A 23,631-nucleotide genomic window follows, 5' to 3' on the forward strand; every position below is an offset into this window, starting at 1 on the left:
CTAGTACAAAGCTCTTTTCTAGATGCTGTCTAATAGCAGATTGTTTTTTCTCTTGCCTAGTTTCTCTGGCATAACTAGTTTCCTTATGACAGTATGCTAAACATTAGCTACAGATATATCTACCTGAGGCATTTTCTAAACTATCAGAACACCTATTTTTTGTGCCCAATGCAAAAAATTGTTTTCTTACAGCAGCCACTATTTACTGATTCTACTTCCAACATTTCTCTTTATTAATCCACACTTGTTTCCATTTTGTCCATAGCTCTATACAGTTCAGGCTTCAGGCCATTAATCATACCCCTCTTTCAGCAATTTCACTGTGCACAGGTTCTGTTATACTAAATAATGATCTTAATTAGTTCACTAGTTTTTGTACTTCTATAATCTCCTAAATAAACAGTATATCAAAATAGCTGCACAGCACCCTAGAACAAATTTTCCTGTGGTAGCTCAAACTCGTCATACACCTGATTGCAGACAAACAATAAGGGAGACTTGGTCAAATGTAAAAAAAAAGTCTTATATTTATTACAAATCACAGAAGTCACTTACATTGTAGGGAAAGCTATGTATAGCATAAGTTAAGTTACAAAATAAATAAATAAAATAAAATAAAATAAAAATAAAATGCAATTGTGTAGAAATTTATAGAACCATTTTGTACCAATATTTATAATGGTGACACATATATGTAACAGAGATTATACCTAAAACAATTAAAATGAAAATTAGGAAATAAAATACACGACTGCTCTACTAGAAAGGAAACTGATGTAATCATACAGAACTAACCTGTTTAACACAACTAATACTTAGAAAAATTACTTAAACTGTGCATATGAAAATACGATAAAGTCAGAGAAATATTTTACATCTTCCAGATTAAAGTCATATAAAGTTAAAGTAATATTTTGAATGATTACTATAAAGCAAACTTCTTACTTACATGTGGCATATGAACCAGGACACCACCTACACTGGGAATGTCAGGAATAGGCATATTGATTACAACATCAGGTTTTGGCTCTGCCTTTTTCTCTAATTCTGGGGGACTCTTGCGTTGTTGATTTGAGTCTTCATTCTGCTCGTCAATTGGAAACTGTAATAAAGATCGTAGAAACCAACATTACCCTCTCGGTTTTGGTGTATTCCACAATTTATAGCTGGCAATGAAACAAAACAATTGAATAATGATTTATTCTGTGAGTTTAGATGTGATAATGGCATATATGAAAGTTGTTGTAGTGATGTTTTATTTCTGTGCTTCTCTCAGACAGTTATGAATATAATAATTTAAAAATGTTGTTACAAGTTCATCCTTCACTGACTGTTACAACCCTCACAAGTAATTTATTTCATTTTTTGAGCTACTATAGACAGTCTGTGCCCATTTTTATTGTTATTTTGTTTTCTGTTAAAGCATGTACAGTTATGATTTAAAACCAAATGAATACAAATATTTTCTATTAACATAATAAATGTAAATACAAATCAAAGGACTTTATCAATTTTTAACCAAATATATTAGCAAAAGCATTGCATTACTCCAGTATGTCATGCAGACTACACCTGTGCCAATCAGAAGGTCACCCCTGATGTTATTTGTAAACCTACACACAGTTACCATGAGCACTACCTGTCAGTAGAATGCCACACTCAAATGGATTGCAGTGCTTCAGTTGAAAGTAAAGAACCAGTATGTATGCATTAGAAACATCTGTGGAACAGTAGACTGAACATACATCATGCAACCGATGATCAGGTTCACGCCATCATGTGGAACAGTGGACTGAACATACATCATGCAACTGATGATCAGGTTCATGCCATCATGTTATGCGCAGAGGGATAGTCTAACAGGAAAGTTACCTGACACTTGCATTGGGGTCAAAGTGGTACGGTGTGGACATGTAATCTGTTCTGATTGACAGTCAGTACTGAGGACTTACTGCACATGGACTATCTGTATTCAACGGGTACACTAAATTTTTGAGTCAAAGGAACCACTGACTGAATACATCGCTTCAAACTGTTAGGAGATGAGTGCACGATGGGAATTCCCAGTCCCAATGACCATGGCGAACACAATGTTGTACAAACACTGTATACCATGTGTGCAACAAGATGATGGAGTGATGTTTTGGGGTGGAATTACATGAAGCCAGCAGATACTGATTGAGGTTGCTGAGGCCAATCTCATGGCTCTATAATACAGGGTCGATATTCTGTAGCCAATAGTGGGACCATATTGCCAACATCTTGGTGATGATGTTTATTGATGGTGACTGGACTGCTCATCATTCTGTTCTCAGGAACACATACCTCCAGCATACTAGGATTACCTGAATGAAGTGCCCTGCCCATTCCCTGGAAATGAATTCAGTCAAACTTATGAGATTGATTGAAACAAGCTGTTTTTTGGAGATGAACAATGACCACATACTCTGTGTGACTCACACACAATCACTATTGGAGAGTGGAACAGTTTGGACCTGGACTGGCTTGATAATCTCATTGATGGTATACTATTATGGATCAGGCCTGCATATGAGCAAGGTGATTTTTTACCATGTATTGACTCTGATCAGGAGGGCTATGAAAAAACCCCATTGCAAAAGAAAGAATTTTGTTGTTACACAAGTTTGTTATTTGATTTGATGATCTGGAGACATTGCAAATGAATTTATACTGAAGCACCAAAGGAACTGGTATAGGTATGCGTATTCAGATACAGAGATATGTAAACAGGCAGAACATGGCACTGCCATCAGCAACACCTATATATGACAACAAGTGTCTTGCACAGTTGTTAGACTGATTACTGCTGCTACAATGGCAGGTTATCAAGATTTAAATGAGTTTGAATGTCGTGTTGTAGTCAGCACATGAGCAATGGGACACAGCATCTCTGAGGTAGTGATGAAGTGGGGATTTTCCCATATGAGCATTTCACAAGTGTACCGTGAATATCAGTAATCTGGTAAAACATCAAATCTCTGACATCGTTGCAACTGGAAAAAGATCTTGCAAGATCGAGACCAACAATGACTGAAGAGAATTTTTCAGCATGACAGAAGTGCAACCCTTCTGCAAATTGCTGCAGATTTCAATTCTGGGCCATCAAAAAGTGTCAGCATGTCAACTATTCAATGAAACATCATTGATATGGGCTTTTGGAGGCAAAGTCCCACTCGTGTACACTTGATGACTGCGTGATACAAAGCTTTATGCCTGTCCATCAACACCAACATTGAACTGTTGATGACTGGAAACATGTTGTCTGGTTGGACAAGTCTCATTCCAAATTGTATCAAGCGGGTGGACATGTATGAGTATGGAGGCAACTTCATGAATCCATGGACCCTGCATGTCAGCACGGGACTGTTGAAGTTGGTGGAAGCTCTGTAGTGGTGTGGGCCATGTGCAGTTGAAGTGATATGAGATCCCTGATGCGTATAAATATGATTCTGACTGGTGACACAAACTTAAGCATCCTGTCCAATCATCAGCATCCATTCATGACTATTGTGTGTTCCAACAGACTTGGGCAATTCCAGAAGGACAATATGAGGCCCCACACATCCAGAACTGCTCCAGGAACACTCTTCCAAGCTTAAACACTTCCACTGGCCACCAGACTCCCAAGACATGAACATTATTGATCATATCTGCGATGCCTTGCAATGTGCAGTTCAAAATACATCTCCACCCCCTCATACTCTTACGGATTTATGGACAGCGCTGCAGGATTCATGGTGTCAGTTCCCTCCAGCACTACTTCAGACATTGGACGAGTCCATGCCACATTGTATTGCTGCACTCCTGCATGCTCATGGGATCCCTACATTACATTAGGTGGGTGTACTAGTTTCTTTGCCTCTTCTGTGTATATGCATGCCTCAGAGCCAATTTTTGGTTTCCATGCTATGAATTTCAAAAGAGAGCGGTGATGCAAAACGTTCATTTATGTGTGTACATGAAGAGTTTTATCTTAACTATAGTGACTGTGTGTTCTTGGGAAAATATAATAATGATTCATAAGAAAACAGACAGTTTGTCTATGCTTCATAACTTTTTATTTTACATTATCTATGTTTCATGTTGAAGTGCCAATTTTAGAGTTATTGTTTCATAGATACTAACATATAATCACAGGTTACACCATCAGTGTCCCATAACATCATTTAATTTGTTTGTTGTATGTTATAAGATATTGATATATTTTGTACTACCATTTAATTTCTTTGGTGGTTGAAGATTTTCTATTTCATAGCGTTCCTGAAGGTATGTATAACATGTCTGATAGAGTAACATTAGAAAATGAAGTTGTAACATGAAGCTTAGGACACGTAAAATAAATAGTAGTGGGGCATAGGCATAAAGAGTGTTTCTTCTATAGTAAAAATGAATTTTCATATGAGTTTGCCATCTCTTGACTATTGACTAATTATGAAGATGTGACAGTCTTCTCACTAAGCACATAAGTAGGTGATGGAATGTATATGGCTGCTTATTTCATAATTTATTTATATAAACTGGACTGGTATCAGGCTACATTTCGATCTTCAGTAGTGATATAATTTATTTTTATCCCCTCACAGGTTGTAGCTTTTAGTACTACATATCAAGTTAAAGCAAAGCTTCCAAACAATTTACAGAAATTCTATGATGGCACAAAAGCTGGAGATGGTTGTGTAGCCTGATACTGGTTCAATCATATAAATAAACAATAAAAAAGTTGCCTGGTGTATACAAGGGCCATTCAGTATTGACTTACACTTTGTTTTTTCGTAACATTCATGGTGTCCCATTTGATTCATCATTACAGTTGCAAGTATGTACTACTTTCATCTAATCATAGGTGACAAGACAATCAATCACTGGGCTGTAATCCCTGCACAGTATAGCCTATTTCCCAACTGCTGTCGTTACATATTGGACAACAAGGAGTGTGATCATCAAGGACAACATGGACAACATGGTTTCAGTGGAAGGCAGGTGTAAATACTGCATGTATTCACAGGCGGTTGAAGGGAGTGTGATGAGAGTGTGCACCGTCATGAAAAGTGCTCTTGAAACGTGTCAGTGCTCATCTTCATATGAATCAGAAAAACCTGGCTGCCATCACTGAAATAGCATTCCAGGTAGTGCCACAACTGGCATATTCTCCTGACTTGACCCCTGTAACTTATATAGGCCCTCCTTGAACCGATTTTGTAGAGTCTGTCATAACCACAGCAAACAGCTGCTTGCATTTCCTTGAAGTCTGCAAAGAGAAGTCTGCTCTGAGGTTCCTTCATAGCCCTGAACAGATGGTGACCAGAAGGGACCATGTCAGGTGAATGCAGTGGGTCTGGCAGTACCTTGAATGCTATTTCAGCAAGGGCAGCCGTGGTTTTTCAACTTGTGTGAACACAAGCATCATCATTTTGAAAGAGGACTTTTGGTAACCATGCACACTCTACACACACTACCACCAATAGACTGTGAATATCTGCAGTGTTTACACCCTTCTTCCACAGAAACCATGTTGCCTGCACTGCCCTTGGTGATCACAGTACATGTTGTCTACTCACACAGTGAAAGCAGTTAGGAAAATGGGCTGTACTGTTCAGAGATTACATATCTAGTGATTAGCCTGCCACCTGTGGTCAAACCAAAGTGCTACATATTTCCAAATATAATAACGAGTCAAATGGTGCACCATGATTGATGGGAAATAATAAAGTGTAGATCAATGCAAAACACATAAGAACTTTCAGATTGTATTTCATACCTTAGGGGCTTATTTATAGAATATTTCCTGATAGGTTACCAGCGGAAAATGACTGATTTAAAGTGAGAGCAATCAACATATTCATAAGACTGTTTGCTTGTTAACATTTAACTTCGGTCAGAGCAACTCTGTTTTCAATCTCTTGTGTTTGTTTCATTTCATGTAAGTCTGGCGCCTTATAGAACTGCCAATAAATAAGTATCCTTTCAATATCAGGTTCTAAACCACTAATGTTTTTTAGTTTTTGTTTTAAAAAAGTCATTATGCATTGGCTGACATTTCTCATCAATTTAATGTGAGACAGTTACTAGGAACACTATTCAATGAAAGAGACATTATTAGTACCATACACTATGATTAAATTTTACCAATTCTGTAAGTTCAGCAAAAACAACCTTTCATTGTAAATTAATTACAGTATTTATAGTAATCACAGTTTGATCGTATGCTTGGAATTCTACTGCATAACTCTTTGTTGCAAGCTCAGATTTTCATGTTATGAGATTACACTGGCACCTATTTCAACAATTATATTCATGCTATCTATGCCTTTCACAGCTTGATTATTACCAAAATCATGATGGGGCAAATGGTGCTGGTATTACATACAAATACCCTGTTCTGTGTTAATATCATAGCAACAGTTGGGTGCGTCACCCTGGATCGATACTGTACTAAAATACAATCTTGGTCAAAATGTGACACAGCCCATAAGTAACATAAAAAGAACATTTAAAGCTAGAATTACTGAGCGATGGTGCAAAAAATTTTGATTTAATGATATGACTCATACTAGAGAACAATGAGAAGATGCTTTAGTAGTAATGTCTGAGAAACTTGCAAGCTCTTGAGGAGACTGCAAACCAGCACAGCGTAATGGATATAGCAGTGACACAGGGTGTGTACCATTCCACTTGCTAGATGAAAAAAAAATTAATAATCTTCTTAAATGTGTTCCCCAGGAGAGCATTGGAAACCATGATAACTGTTACAAATGGGTACATATTTCTCTGCTATCCTAATTTATAAATGTCTGTAATGCGTAAGCAAAATATGAAGAGGAGGTATATGATAATAGTACTGGTATTCTGCAAAATGATGAGATGGTAAAGCCCCAAAACATGTGTTAACAGTAACTCTTTGTCGGTGGGGTATAAATGTGATAGTGTTGTGATATTTGACAAGTATTATATTTAGACATAAAAATAAACATACCTTAGGGGCATCTTGAGACCAAATTGTCTAACTCACATAAAATCTTCAATAAAATTCTTCAGGGTATCAGACCGCATCGTCATAATTTAAAATGCGCCAACGTTTCGGCCAGCGTTGCAGCTAGCCTTCATCAGGGCCTTACGTTAACTGCTAAATGAACACACTTGATTCCTTAAATAGCTGCACGAGAAAACCGTGTCGTTACTTCATTGGCTGTAAAGGGAGGAGGAGGAGGGGTGAAAGGTATGCTTTATTGGTGTTTCCTTTATTATCTGTCATTGGCTGAAATAGCTGTTTTCTATTGGTCTTTATATTAATCCACCCCATTGGAGGAGACGGACGAATAGCGAACAGGTGATGGCTGTGACGTCACACTGTTTCCATGCTGTCCAGAAGCCGGCTGCGGCGTCCCATTGCTCTGTGCGCTCGCGACCACTGCGGCTCTCCGCGTGTCTGCATGGGCCGCCACGGCTCTGCCGCCGCTCCGTAGCCCTGCTATTGCAGGCAGCCAAGACCTCGGAAGCTTGTACCCGTCCTCTCTATTCATGTTGGCGGGTCTTTTGGCTATTTCTATCGCCTCTCTAATCTTTCTTTTGAAAGTGAGAGGCTGTTTCGCCAGGACGCGGGCTTCTTGAAAAAATATTGGTTTCCCGCACTTGTCTCGGTGTTCCGCCACTGCTGACTTAGTGTGTTGTTTCAGGCGGATATATCTTTCATGTTCCGAGAGCCTTGTGCTAATCGGACGTCCCGTCTCACCTATGTAGACTAATCCACACGCACAACCAATTTCATACACGCCAGCTGTGTGTAGTTTGTCAACTGCGTCCTTGGTAGAACCGAGCATGTCTGATATTTTGTTTCTGCTTCGGAAAATTGGTTTGATGTCGGCTTTTCGTAGAATTTTGCCAATACGTTCGGTGACCCCTTGTACATATGGTAACACAGCAATGCTCTGTGCCTCCTTCTCCTCTTCCCTATTAATCTTCTCCCTTGTCGACATGGTGCTGTCTATCATCTGCTTCCCATAGCCATTAGTTCCGAAGATGGACCTGAGGCGTTCAAGTTCTGTCTTCAGATGTTCTTCGTCGCTTATCCTGTACGCTCTCTTCGTTAGCGTGTGCAGGGCGGACTTCTTCTGCGTGGGGTGATGGTGGGAGGAGGCGTGAAGGTACCTGTCCGTATTGGTTGGTTTCCTGTACACTTTGTGGCCAAGTTTACCATCAGGTTTTCGATAAACTTCCACGTCGAGAAAAGGCAGCACCCCATTCTTCTCTGTTTCCATTGTAAACTGAATTTTCCTATGCTGTTGGTTAAGGTGCTTGTGGAAGTTCTGTAACTCCTCTTCTCCGTGGGGCCAGATGACGAAAGTATCATCGACATAGCGAAGCCAACAATTTGGGCGTAATGGTGCGGACTGGAGGGCTGTTTCCTCAAATGCCTCCATGAAAATTTCTGCTGCGATAGGCGATAGGGGTGAGCCCATAGCTACACCGTCAGTTTGTTCATAAAATTGACCTCTCCACTTGAAATAGGTGGTCGTCAGACAGTGGCGCACAAGCTCACATATATCAGGTGCCACGCGTTCTTCTAGGATGTTCACAGTATCTGACACTGGGACATTCGTGAATAGGGATTTGACGTCGAAACTAACCATCAGATCTTGGTCCGTAACACGCATTTCCTTTAGGAGAGACACGAAGTGAGTGGAATCCTTAACGTAGGACTCGGTTTGGTGCACTAGGTGTCGGAGCCTAGGTGCCAGTTCTTTCGCTAGGTAGTAGGTCGGCGAATTTATACTGTTTACTATGGGCCTTAAGGGGAAGTCGGTTTTGTGTACCTTCGGTACACCATATATCCTTGGTGCCTGTGTCACTTGCGGGATGAATCTTCTGGCCTTGTCGAAGTTGATTCTAGAGTGCTTGAGCAGTGCCTGCGTCGTTTTGATTACCTTGGCCGTCGGATCTCCCTGAAGTTTCTTGTAGATAGGTTCTGCGAGAATATCTTCCATTCGTTTGTTGTAATCAGTTGTGTCCAGGACTACAGTGGCGTTGCCCTTATCTGCCTGCACCACTACTAAGTGGGGGTTGTCCCTGAGTTCCTTGATGGCACGGTATTCCTCAGCGTTGATGTTTTGCTTCGGTGGCTTTGCTTTATTCAGAACTCTGACCGTTTCCTGCCGGATCTTCTCCGCCTCGGCCTGTGGCAGATGACGTACCGAAGCCTCTACGGATTCTATGATATCTTCTTTTGGAACTCGCTTAGGTGCGACTGCGAAATTCATCCCCTTGGCCAGAATTGCTGTGGTTGCTTCGCTCAAGGTGTGGCTGGAGAGGTTGTCCACTGTCCGTCGCCTGTCCAGCGTCAATATTTCGTCCGTGGCTTTCTGTTGTAGTTTGTCGTACTTTCTCATCTGTCGGTTAGTAATACTATTGCTGGTCCTTGATGCTTGCTGAAAGGTTAACCTGTCGACTTTATCCCAGTCTTCCATCTGAAGTTTTCCGGCCAGAAATAGGTGCAGATCACACAAATTCCTGTTGTGAGCATCGAGACTTATGCGGATGTGGCGGATCCTTTCCCGTAGCAATGCTTTACTGGCTTTAACACCGATATTCCTCGCCTTGTTCGTTTTTATGTGAGACGTCAACCGCAAAGAATACGGCAAATGAACAATAAAGCATAATCATTAAAATTAAAACTATAAAAACAAAAAAGTTAGAATGATAAGAACTTAAATAAACTGAACCTCTAGCAGTAATTATTAAAGAACAAACTCAAAAACTAAGTAAAATTAAACTAAAAGAAAAATAATCAATACCAAAATAATATCTAATCATATTTAAATCTGCATATGAATAAACACAAATCATAAAAACAAAACTAGACAGAAACATTAAAGAATGAACCAACCATCAACAATTATTAACTAAACAAAGAGGGATCAAAAAATAGTTATAAATAAATACTTTAACATAAAGATAAACCAAAAGAATTAAAAAAATCATTACCATGAGAACGAATTATTGAAACTAAAATAGAAAGACCTAAAGCACCTTCACAAACAGAAAAAACCAAAAAAATAACAGGAAAAAAATAATCATAATCAAACTCAATAAGAAAAACAATAACCAACATAAATAAAGAAAGAACAATATATTCTAATCTCAAAAGAACCATTAATAAATGCTTACGTTTAGAAGAAAAAACATAAACACCAGCAAAATAAATCAATAAAGAAGTAAAGACAGAGAATATAAGCATTAGTTTTAATAGTTTAAAAAAAACGCCGGTCTTGTAAACCGGAGATAAGTCTGGCCCCCGTTTTTAAAACTTCAGAGGTGGAAAGCTTCCCATCATCGGTCCCCAAAACCGATATTTTAAATAAACTAACCCCTGAAATGATCAAAATAATAATTATATCACTATCAAACGTAATAAATATTAATTTTATTAAATTAAGACACCCAATATCAATAATGCTTTTCATTATCCTACAAACTTTTTTAGTTGGGCTAATAACAGGGACAATAATGGAAAGATATTGGTTATCATATATTTTATTTTTAACATTTCTTGGTGGTATATTAGTTCTATTTATTTATATTACGAGAATTGCATCAAACGAAATATTTCAACCTAAATCAATTACAATAATTATTACCTTAACAATATGAATATTTATCATATCAACATTAATTATTTTAGATATAACAATATTTATAGACTTTTTTAAAAATACTGAAACTATAAATATTGATAATTCAATCAATTATCAAGAAATAACAATATCTTTAGAAAAACTATATAATAGACCAACATTCATTATTACAATAATAATAATAATTTATTTATTTTTAGCACTATTAGCAGTTGTTAAAATCACCAACATTAACCAGGGGCCTATTCGTAAAATAAGATAATTTACTAATGAATAAACCCTTACGATTAAGACATCCTTTAATTAAAATCATTAATAACTCTTTAGTTGATTTACCCGCACCAACAAATATTTCATTTTGATGGAATTTTGGATCCCTACTAGGGCTATGTTTGGTAATTCAAATTGTAACTGGACTATTTTTAGCTATACATTATACATCAAATATTGAAATAGCATTTAGTAGTGTAGTTCACATCTGCCGAGATGTAAATAATGGCTGAATTATTCGAACCTTACATGCAAATGGAGCTTCTATATTTTTTATTTGTATTTATTTGCATGTAGGACGAGGAATTTACTACGTATCTTATATATACATACACACCTGAATAATTGGTACAGTAATCCTATTTTTAGTTATAGCAACTGCATTTATAGGATACGTTTTACCTTGAGGTCAAATATCATTCTGAGGTGCAACAGTAATTACTAATTTATTATCAGCAATCCCATACTTAGGAACAGATTTAGTTCAATGAGTGTGAGGAGGATTTGCTGTTGATAATGCAACATTAAATCGATTCTTTACATTCCATTTTGTATTACCATTTATTATTGCTGCTATAGCAGCAATTCATTTATTTTTCCTCCACCAAACAGGGTCTAATAACCCTTTAGGACTAAATGGAGATATTGAAAAAATTCCATTTCACCCGTACTTTACTTTCAAGGACTCTATTACATTTGTATTAATAACATCATTATTAATTATATTATGCTTGATCAATCCTTACCTCCTAGGAGATCCGGATAATTTTGTACCTGCCAACCCATTAGTAACTCCTGTTCATATTCAACCAGAATGATACTTCTTATTTGCATATGCAATTCTTCGGTCAATCCCTAATAAACTTGGAGGTGTTATTGCGTTATTCTTATCAATTAGAATCTTAATAATTTTACCATTTTATAATAAAATACCATTCCGAGGTATTCAATTCTATCCTATCAACCAAATTTTATTCTGAATTATAGTAGTTGTTGTATGCTTATTAACATGAATTGGGAAACGGCCTGTTGAAGAACCTTATATTATAACAGGACAAATCTTAACAATTATTTACTTTACATACTTCTTAATTAATGTGCATGTTGCAAACGCATGAGATAAGCTAATTAAGGAATAATAAGTTAATTAGCTTAGGAAAAGCATATGTTTTGAAAACATAAAACTAGAAGTTTAACTCTTCTATTAACTTTTCTTAAAAAATTTCACTAAATAAATGAAATAAATAAAATCTTTAAACCAACAAAGAAAATAAAAAAATTTAAAGATAATGGCAAAAAACTTTTTCAAGCTAAGTACATTAACTTATCGTAACGAAAACGTGGTAATGTGCCACGAACTCAAATAAAACCAAAGGACATAAAAGCAAGCTTAATAAAAAATATAAAAGAATAAAAATCACCACCTAAAAAAATTAAAGCTAATAACATTCTTATAAAAACAATTCTAGTATACTCAGCTAAAAAAATTAAAGTAAAACCTCCTGCACCATATTCAATATTAAATCCTGAAACTAGCTCAGATTCACCCTCGGCAAAATCAAAAGGAGTACGGTTAGTTTCAGCTAAACAAGAAGCAAAACAAGCTAAAGCTAAAGGAAAAGAAATAATAATAAATCAACAATAAAGCTGATAGTTTATAAAATCAAACATGTTAAAACTACCAATTAAAATAATTAAAGATAATAAAATTAAAGCCAAACTAACTTCATATGAAATTGTTTGAGCAACAGAACGAAGAGAACCTAGTAAAGAATAATTTGAATTAGAAGACCAACCAGCAATTATAACAGTATAAACACCTAATCTAGTACAACATAAAAAAAACAAAAATCCATAAGAAAAAGAACATATATAAGTTAAGTAGGGAAAAATCACTCAAACAGCCAAGGAAATTATTAAATTAAAAACAGGAGAAAAATAATAAAGTAAATAATTAGATATAATAGGAATTGGCTGCTCCTTACAAATTAACTTGATAGCATCACTAAAGGGTTGGGGAATTCCAACAAAACCTACTTTATTTGGACCCTTTCGAATTTGAATATAACCTAAAACCTTACGCTCTAATAAAGTTAAAAAAGCAACACTAATTAAAACACAAATAACTAATAAAAGAAAATTCAAAATAAACATAAATAAATCATAAAGTATCAATACTATTTGTAGAAAAAATCTACATAAATGAATTCTAAATTCAACACATTAATCTGTCAAAATAGTAATTTAATTAATTTTAATCAATAAAATAAAAAATATTTCAACCATATGGTCCTTTCGTACTAATATGAATTAATAATCTTAGGATAGAAACCGACCTGGCTCACGCCGGTCTGAACTCAGATCATGTAAGAATTTAAAGGTCGAACAGACCTAATTACTGGGCTACTGCACCCAAAATTTTTCTTAATCCAACATCGAGGTCGCAATCTGCTTTGTCGATATGAGCTCTCAAAAACAATTACGCTGTTATCCCTAAGGTAACTTAATCTTATGATCATAAATTATGGATCAAAACAACAAACATAAATAAATGATATAATAATGAAGAGTTTATTTATTCTTCATGTCACCCCAACAAAACATCATCATTAAATATAGAAAGACAAACAAAAAACTATATAAAAATAAAATGTTAAGCTCTATAGGGTCTTCTCGTCCTAAAGAAAAATTTAAGCCTTTTGACTCAAAAGTTAAATTCAAAAATTTATTAAGAGACAGTTGATTTCTCGTCAAGCCATTCATTCCAGCCACTAATTAAGAGACTAATGATTATGCTACCTTTGCACGGTCAAAATACCGCGGCTCTTTAAAATTTTGCTCAGTGAGCAGGCCAGACCTCAAAATATTTTCTAGAGGACATGTTTTTGATAAACAGGCGGAAATCAATTTTGCCTAGTTCCTTATAATAAATTAACAAGGTAAAAATTATATACAAATAAATATACTAATTCTATCATTATTACAAAAATTTAAAAATTAAATTTATAATCTTAATAAAAAACCTAAAATAATTATAAAATCAAAAATAAAAATAATGAACTAAAACGTAATCTTAAAGATAGCTGGTTTAAAGCATACTATTATATTTTATTTAAACAAATTATAGGTTATTAACTTCAAAGCTTATCCCTTAAAGAATAAATAAGTTAATATTTATACATAAAAAATTAAATAAAAACAATTAACTTTAAAAAATTAAATTTTTTCTTAAGAAACTAGATATCTTGGGAAACGATTAACATCTCATTTCTATAAATAATTTAATAAGAATTATGATACATTAACTATAAATTATTTATAAATCAACCCAAATCGAGACAAGTAAAGTAAATACTAAAATTTTGATAAACCCTGATACAAAAGGTACAATAAATAAAATCTACTTTTTAAAATTTAAAATAATATTTCATAAAACAATTACATTACCAATAAACTATAATATAAAAAATCAATTCTACAAAATATACTAAGACAAAATTCGACAAAATTATTTTTATTAAATAATTAAATAAACAAAAAATAAATATAATAAAATAAATAATCAAGATATCCTGATTTGCACAGAAAAATTTTCAGTGTAAATGAAACACTTTACTAATAAGTTATATCTTGAAACTCTTCCTAGATACACTTTCCAGTACATCTACTATGTTACGACTTATCTCATCTAAATTGAAGCTAAATTAAAGTAATAAAATAGAATAATCAATAATGAGAGCGACGGGCGATGTGTACACACCTCAGAGCCAATATCAGTTAAATTAAATAAATTAAATTACTATCAAATCCACCTTCATTAATAGTATTTCACCATCAAATCCGTTATAAACAAAAATCTATTGTAACCCACCTCCTCTTAATTATAAGCTGCACCTTGACCTGAAATACTTTATAATTATAAATCTTGAGAATTATAACTCTAAAAAGATTCTCTGATAACGGAGATATACAAACAAATAAATTAAGTAAAGTAAATCGTGTATTATCAATCATGGGGTAGGTTCCTCTGAATGGAATGAGATACCGCCAAATTCTTTGGGTTTAAAGACCTTAACTAATAGTACCCAGGTAAATATAATTAACATTTAAAATAATAGGGTATCTAATCCTAGTTTATTATTCAAATTTCACAGATTCATAAAAAGAGCTATAAATAAATTTTAACATTTCACCTTACAAATTTATATTTTAACCCTAAAAATATAAATAACTGTTTTAACCAATAATATTCACTTGTATCAATCGTATAACCGCGGCTGCTGGCACGAATTATGCCGATACTAAATCAATTGCTAAATCCAAAATCACTTGATAATTAAATCAAATTACTGCAAAATAGAACATTTAGTTTAACAAAACTTACATATAATACAAAGAAAAAGTGAATAAATAAGCAAGAATAAAACTTTTGAAAACAAAATAAGAAAATTAAAAATTTATAAAAATAAGAAAAATTAAACGATTCAAATATTTAAAGAAAAACAAAACAAAACAAACACAAAAATAACAAAAAAAAAAAGAAACGCACCCTAGAATGACCACAACAACTTCTCTATTATATATAAATAAAGATTAATATGGAACATGTATACCGATAAATGTATTATATTCTTTCTTATTTAATCTTTCTTTTCACTAATAATAAAGAAAGATTAAATAATATAATAAATATATTTAATATAATTATGTAAATTAATGTAATATGTTATTAATATAAAATTAACTTTATATTAAGTTAACTTAAATATTAATTAGTTAAATAATCTAATTATAGATAATATATTAAATTATATTATTATAATTAATATAATTAACTATATTAATATAAAATTTTATATTTAATAATATTAATTATATTTATTATATCCAATTATAATAATATTAAATATTAATTTACATATTATTATATAATTTATAATACAATAATTTATTCTAAACTAAAAACATAAGTAGCTATAATCCTAGGTAAATAAATGTATTAAAATAATCATTTAATAATTATAAAATAACATTATAGGTATTTAAATTTAATTAAATGTAATATATTAATATAAATTATTTATTATATATAATATATATTTAGATTATCCTAACCGAGATAAATTAATTAGAAATAACCAAAATAATACATTAACAAATTTCTAAAAAAAATTTTTAATTTATATATTAAATATAAATGAAGTGCCTGATTAAAGGGTTACCTTGATAGGGTAAATCAAGTAAATAAAATTACCTTCATTAAATTACATAAGACAGAATTAAACTGTCTCCTTTAGTGTCAAAAACTAACGTGCATCATACACCTTAATGTAAAAAGGTAAGCTAAACAAGCTAATGGGTTCATACCCCATTTATAGAGGTATCAATCCTCTCCTTTTTAATGACCAACAACTCTACAAAACTTCTCTTCCTATCAACATTAATGATAGGAACGATCCTGTCCATTTCATCAAACTCCTGATTCGGAGTTTGAATAGGACTTGAGATCAACTTACTTTCATTTATTCCGCTCCTAACAAGAAATAAAAATATAATAATAAATGAATCATCAATTAAATATTTTATTGTTCAAGCAATAGCATCGACAATACTATTATTTTCAATTTTGCTGATTCAAATAAAGTATCCAATAGGATGAGAAACAGAATTTATTCCATCAATAATAATCAGATCTAGATTATTATTAAAGATTGGAGCTGCACCCTTTCATTTCTGATTTCCAGAAGTAATAGGAGCTTCAAGATGAAATAACTGTTTGACACTAATAACATGGCAAAAAATTGCCCCAATAATAGTATTATCTTACTGTATTCAACTAAGAACTTTCATTTGAACAATTATTATTCTAAGAATTATTATTGGGGCAATAGGTGGTTTAAATCAAACATCGCTACGACAACTTCTAGCATATTCCTCAATTAGACATTTAGGGTGAATAATTAGATCCCTAACAGTTAGAGAAAACATTTGAGAAATATATTTTATTATTTATTCACTATTAAGATTAATTATGGTTCTATTATTTAAGCAAATAAATCTATTTTTTATAAATCAGATCTATTCAGCTAGAAATATAAAAACTGAAATTAAATTCATAATATTCTTATCCCTTTTATCATTAGGTGGTTTACCACCATTTCTGGGATTTCTACCAAAATGAATTGTAATACAATCATTGATGGAAAATAACATAACAACTATTATAACAATTATGGTTGTATTAACTACAATCACACTTTATTATTATATACGTATTAGATACTCAGCTCTAATTATATCATACACAGAAAATTCGTGATCTATAAAAATAAAGTCTCAAAAATCAAGAATTATTCTTCCTATAACAGTTATAATTTCAACAATAGGATTAGTCTCAACATCAACCTTAATCTCATTATACTAAGGACTTAAGTTAAGCAAACTAATAACCTTCAAAGTTATAATTAAAAGAATAATCTTTTAGGCCTTAGTAAAATTTTACACCTCTAGAATTGCAGTCTAGAATCATAATTGAATATAAGACCTAAAGTATGGTAAGAGAGAAATATCTCATAAGTAGATTTACAGTCTACCACCTTAAATTCAGCCATCTTACCGCAAAAATGATTATTCTCAACAAACCATAAGGATATTGGTACTTTATACTTCTTATTTGGAGCGTGAGCAGGAATAGTAGGAACATCAATAAGAATACTTATTCGTGCTGAACTTGGTCAACCAGGATCTCTAATTGGAGATGACCAAATTTATAATGTCATTATTACAGCTCACGCATTTGTAATAATTTTTTTTATAGTAATACCTATTATAATTGGTGGATTTGGTAATTGACTTGTACCATTAATAATCGGTGCACCAGATATAGCATTCCCACGAATAAATAATATAAGTTTTTGATTACTACCGCCCTCACTTACCCTTCTTCTTACATCTTCTATAGTAGATAACGGTGCTGGTACAGGATGAACAGTTTACCCTCCTCTTGCAGGAGCTATCGCACATGGGGGGGCATCTGTAGACCTAGCTATTTTTTCACTTCACTTAGCAGGTGTATCATCTATTCTTGGTGCAGTAAACTTCATTACAACAGCAATTAATATACGGTCAGAAAGTATAACTCTAGATCAAACACCTTTATTTGTTTGATCTGTAGCTATTACAGCCCTTCTTCTACTTTTATCACTTCCAGTATTAGCAGGGGCTATTACTATACTATTAACAGATCGAAATTTAAATACATCATTCTTTGACCCTGCTGGAGGGGGTGACCCAATTTTATATCAACACCTATTCTGATTCTTTGGACACCCAGAAGTTTACATTTTAATTCTACCGGGGTTTGGGATTATTTCTCATATTGTATGTCAAGAAAGAGGAAAAATTGAATCATTTGGAACACTAGGTATAATTTATGCTATATTATCAATTGGACTAATAGGATTTATTGTATGAGCACATCATATATTCACAGTAGGAATAGACGTTGACACACGAGCATACTTTACATCAGCAACAATAATTATTGCTGTACCTACAGGAATCAAGGTATTCAGATGATTAGCTACACTATATGGAACTAAATTCAAATTTAATCCACCGTTATTATGAGCTCTAGGATTTATTTTCCTATTTACAATTGGTGGGCTAACAGGATTAGTATTAGCAAATTCATCACTTGACATCGTATTACATGATACATATTATGTAGTTGCCCACTTCCATTATGTCTTATCTATAGGAGCAGTATTTGCAATTATAGGAGGTGTTATTCAATGATACCCATTATTTACAGGATTAACTATAAATAATACATGATTAAAAATCCAATTCACAATTATATTTATTGGAGTAAACTTAACGTTCTTTCCTCAACACTTTCTAGGACTAGCAGGAATACCACGACGATATTCAGATTACCCAGACGCATACACATCATGAAATGTAGTATCAAGAATTGGGTCGACAATTTCTATTGTAGGAATCATTATATTCATTGTAATTATATGAGAAAGAATGGTTACAAACCGGGCAATCATATTTAGAGCTAACATAAGAAGATCAACAGAATGACTACAAAATAACCCGCCTGCGGAACACAGTTACTCAGAACTACCATTAATTTCTAGATTCTAATATGGCAGATTAGTGCAGTAGATTTAAGCTCTACAAATAAAGGTTTGACCTTTTATTAGAAAATTAATGGCAACATGATCAAATTTATCCCTTCAAGATGGAGCTTCACCATTAATGGAGCAACTATCATTCTTCCATGATCATACCATGGTCGTATTATTATTAATTACAGTAATTGTAGGCTATGCCCTAAGTTACATATTATTCATTGCCTATACAAACCGAAACATACTTCACGGGCATTTAATTGAAACAATCTGAACAGCACTACCAGCAATTACACTAATTTTTATTGCACTACCATCATTACGACTTCTATATTTACTTGATGATTCAGTAGACGCAATAATTACGATTAAAACAATTGGACGACAATGATATTGAAGATATGAATATACAGACTTTATAGATGTAGAATTTGACACTTATATAACACCAGAACAAGACCTAGAAAACGATGGATTTCGACTTCTAGATGTAGATAACCGAACAATTTTACCAATAAATACAGAAGTACGAGTATTAACAAGAGCATCAGACGTTCTACATTCATGAGCAGTGCCTGCATTAGGAGTTAAAATTGACGCAACGCCAGGTCGATTAAACCAAGGAACATTTACAATAAACCGGCCTGGACTATTCTTTGGACAATGCTCAGAAATCTGTGGAGCAAACCACAGATTTATACCAATTGTAATTGAAAGAACTTCAGTAAACTTATTTATCAAGTGATTATCTAAGATAATCTAAGGAGTTAGTTAATATATATAACATTAGAGTGTCAATCTAAAATAACTAAATAATTAGTACACCTTGAAATACATCAGATGACTGAAAGTAAGTAATGGTCTCTTAAACCAAAAAATAGTAAATTAACGACTACTTCTGATGGGGAATTTTAATCCAAATCCCTCAAATATCCCCTCTCATATGATTCTCCCTATTTATTATATTTTCGACTACATTAATTTTATTTAATCAAATAAACTTTTTTTCATTCAAACCAAACCTTATTAAAAGAGCAGAAAAGAGAACAATTGATATAAAGAACTTAAATTGAAAATGATAACAAACTTATTTTCAACATTTGATCCATCAACTAATATCTTCAATTTATCATTAAATTGAACTAGAACATTCCTAGGATTATTATTAATCCCATCAATATTTTGACTTACACCATCACGAATTAATATTATCTGAAATAAACTAAACTTAACCTTACACAATGAATTTAAAACATTGCTAGGACCAAAATCATTTAATGGAACAACATTCATCTTCATTTCAATCTTTATTATAATACTATTTAATAATTTCATAGGATTATTCCCTTACATCTTTACTAGAACAAGACATATAGCATTAACATTTGCAATTGCTCTACCTATATGATTAAGATTTATATTATTTGGATGAATTAATCATACAAATCACATATTTGCACACCTTGTTCCACAAGGAACACCACCTGCATTAATATCATTTATAGTATTAATTGAAACAATTAGAAATGTAATTCGACCAGGTACACTAGCAGTACGACTAGCAGCAAATATAATTGCAGGGCACTTACTATTAACGTTGCTAGGAAATACAGGACCATCTATAGCAATAAACTTAATTTCACTATTAATTATTGGACAAATACTTCTATTAATTCTAGAATCAGCAGTAGCAATAATTCAGGCCTATGTTTTCTCAATTTTAAGAACTTTATATTCTAGAGAAGTATACTAAACTTATGTTAACAACTCACTCAAACCACCCATTCCACTTAGTAGATTACAGACCTTGACCATTAACAGGAGCAATTGGAGCAATAGTTCTAGTATCAGGATTAGCAAAATGATTTCACCTATTTAACATTAACTTATTTATAATTGGATTTGGAATTACACTTCTAACTATAATCCAATGATGACGAGATGTAGTACGAGAAGGAACATACCAAGGACTACATACAGGATTTGTATCAATTGGATTACGATGAGGAATAATTTTATTTATTGCATCAGAAGTACTATTCTTTGTTTCATTTTTTTGAGCATTTTTTAGAAGAAGACTAGCTCCTACTATTGAATTAGGGATATTATGACCCCCAATAGGAATTCAACCTTTCAATCCTATACAAATTCCATTACTTAATACAGCTATTCATTTAGCATCAGGAGTAACAGTAACATGAGCACATCATAGTCTAATAGAATCTAATCATACTCAAGCATTACAAGGATTATTCTTCACAGTACTACTAGGACTATACTTCACTATACTTCAAGCATATGAATATTGAGAAGCACCCTTCACCATTGCAGATGCAGTCTATGGATCAACATTCTTTGTTGCAACAGGATTCCATGGTCTACATGTAATTATCGGAACAATTTTCTTATCAACATGTCTACTTCGACATTCAATAAATCAATTCTCACCAAGACACCACTTTGGGTTTGAAGCAGCAGCATGATACTGACACTTTGTAGACGTAGTATGATTATTCTTATATATTTCTATTTATTGATGAGGTAGATAATTGTTTTTCTAGTATAAATAGTACATTTGACTTCCAATCAAAAAGCTTGATATAAATCAAGAAAAACAATCCTAATCTTATCTACAAGAATTTTTATTAGATTTATTATTCCAATAATTGTTATAATCCTTGCAACAACATTATCAAAAAAATTAATTAATGACCGAGAAAAAAGATCACCATTCGAGTGTGGATTTGACCCAAAAAGATCAGCACGAATACCATTCTCACTTCGATTCTTCTTAATTGCAGTAATTTTCTTAATTTTTGATGTAGAAATCGCATTAATCCTTCCAATTGTAATTATTTTTAAAACTTCAGACATTATAATCTGAACAGTATCAACAATATTTTTTATTATAGTATTATTAGGTGGACTATACCATGAATGAAATCAAGGAGCCTTACAATGAGCAGAATAAAGGGTTGTAGTTAACTATAACATTTGGGTTGCATTCAAAAAGTATTGATATAATCAATCAACCTTAAATAGAATAAGAAGCGAAATATTGCAGTCAGTTTCGACCTGGAAGATTGGTAAATAAAATACCCTTATTCTTATTAATTGAAGCCAAAAAGAGGCGTATTACTGTTAATAATATAATTGAACTATAAAGTTCCAATTAAGGAAATGTAAAGCCAATATGAAAGCTGCTAACTTTTTATATTAGCGGTTAAACTCCGTTAACATTTCTAAAATTTATATAGTTTAAATAAAACATTACATTTTCACTGTAAAAATAATATATGTATATTTATAAATACCTAAAAGTAAAAATACTTCCTTAACATCTTCAGTGTCACGCTCTAATTATAAGCTATTTAAGTAAAAGAAAAACAATACCACCAAAATAAATATTCAAAAAATAAAAGTTAAAAGATAAATCTTAAAATTAGAATCATATCAACCTTGTATATAACTAATTAAATAAATAAATAGTCTATATAAACCTTGACCACCAAATAATTCACCTCAACCATAATCAAATGACTTTGATGAATAATAACCCAATTTTAAAGGAAAATATCTAATAAACTTAGTTGAAATGAAAGGTATAAACCACATAGAACCAGCAAATCTAACAAAAGAAAGCATACTTAAAGAAAATAAATTTTGAGAAAAATCAAAATTAGAAATAAGATAACCCAAATAAGCACCTAAAACAACTACAGTAATAGTTAAAAACTTCAAATAATAAGGAAGGGCAATCACATAAGGAACAGGAAAAATTAACCAAGACAAAAGGCTACCACCAAAAACAGCAACAAACAATAAACCAATTATACCAAAAGAAATATAATAACCCTTATCATCAAAAGAAAATCTAGAATAAAAATTATTGTCACCAGATATTGAATAATAAAAAAGACGAAAAGAATAAGAAGCAGTTAAACCAGTAGAAAAGAAATAAAGAAAAAAAATCAAACAATTAATTCATCTTAAACAAACCATCTCAAGAATTAAATCCTTTGAATAAAAACCCGCTAAAAATGGTATACCACACAAAGATAAACTAGAAACATTAAAACAAACTGAAGTTAAAGGCATAAAATTAACAATTGAACCTATAAAACGAATGTCCTGAGAATCCTTTAAATTATGGATTATTGAGCCTGCACACATAAACAATAAAGCCTTAAATAAAGCATGAGCTAATAAATGAAAAAATGCAAGTTTTGGATAACCCATAGCCAAAATTCTTATTATTAAACCAAGTTGTCTTAAAGTAGAAAGAGCAATAATTTTCTTCAAATCAAATTCAAAATTTGCGCCCAAACCGGCCATAAACATAGTTATACAACCAATTAAAAGTAAGAATCAACCACAATTATAAGTATCTAATATTGGTCTAAAACGAATTAATAAATAAACACCAGCAGTAACAAGAGTAGAAGAATGAACCAAAGCAGAAACAGGAGTAGGAGCAGCCATAGCTGCAGGAAGTCAAGAAGAAAAGGGAATTTGAGCTCTTTTAGTTATAGCCGCTAAAACAATTAATATAGTAATAAGCTTTATTTCAA

General features: G+C 32.6%; 1 protein-coding gene across 1 annotated transcript in view; it reads right to left on the reverse strand.

Moving 5' to 3' along the window:
* LOC124723145 (protein unc-79 homolog) overlaps window positions 1-23,631 on the reverse strand; it is an 868,025-nt gene that overhangs the window by 582,887 nt on the left and 261,507 nt on the right. Inside the window, exon 16 of the mRNA XM_047248336.1 lies at window positions 950-1,102. Coding sequence (XP_047104292.1) covers window positions 950-1,102 — 153 coding nt within the window. The remainder of the gene's footprint in view (window positions 1-949; window positions 1,103-23,631) is intronic.

This window comes from Schistocerca piceifrons, chromosome X, assembly GCF_021461385.2.
Source record: "Schistocerca piceifrons isolate TAMUIC-IGC-003096 chromosome X, iqSchPice1.1, whole genome shotgun sequence".
Classification (NCBI taxonomy): domain Eukaryota; kingdom Metazoa; phylum Arthropoda; class Insecta; order Orthoptera; family Acrididae; genus Schistocerca; species Schistocerca piceifrons.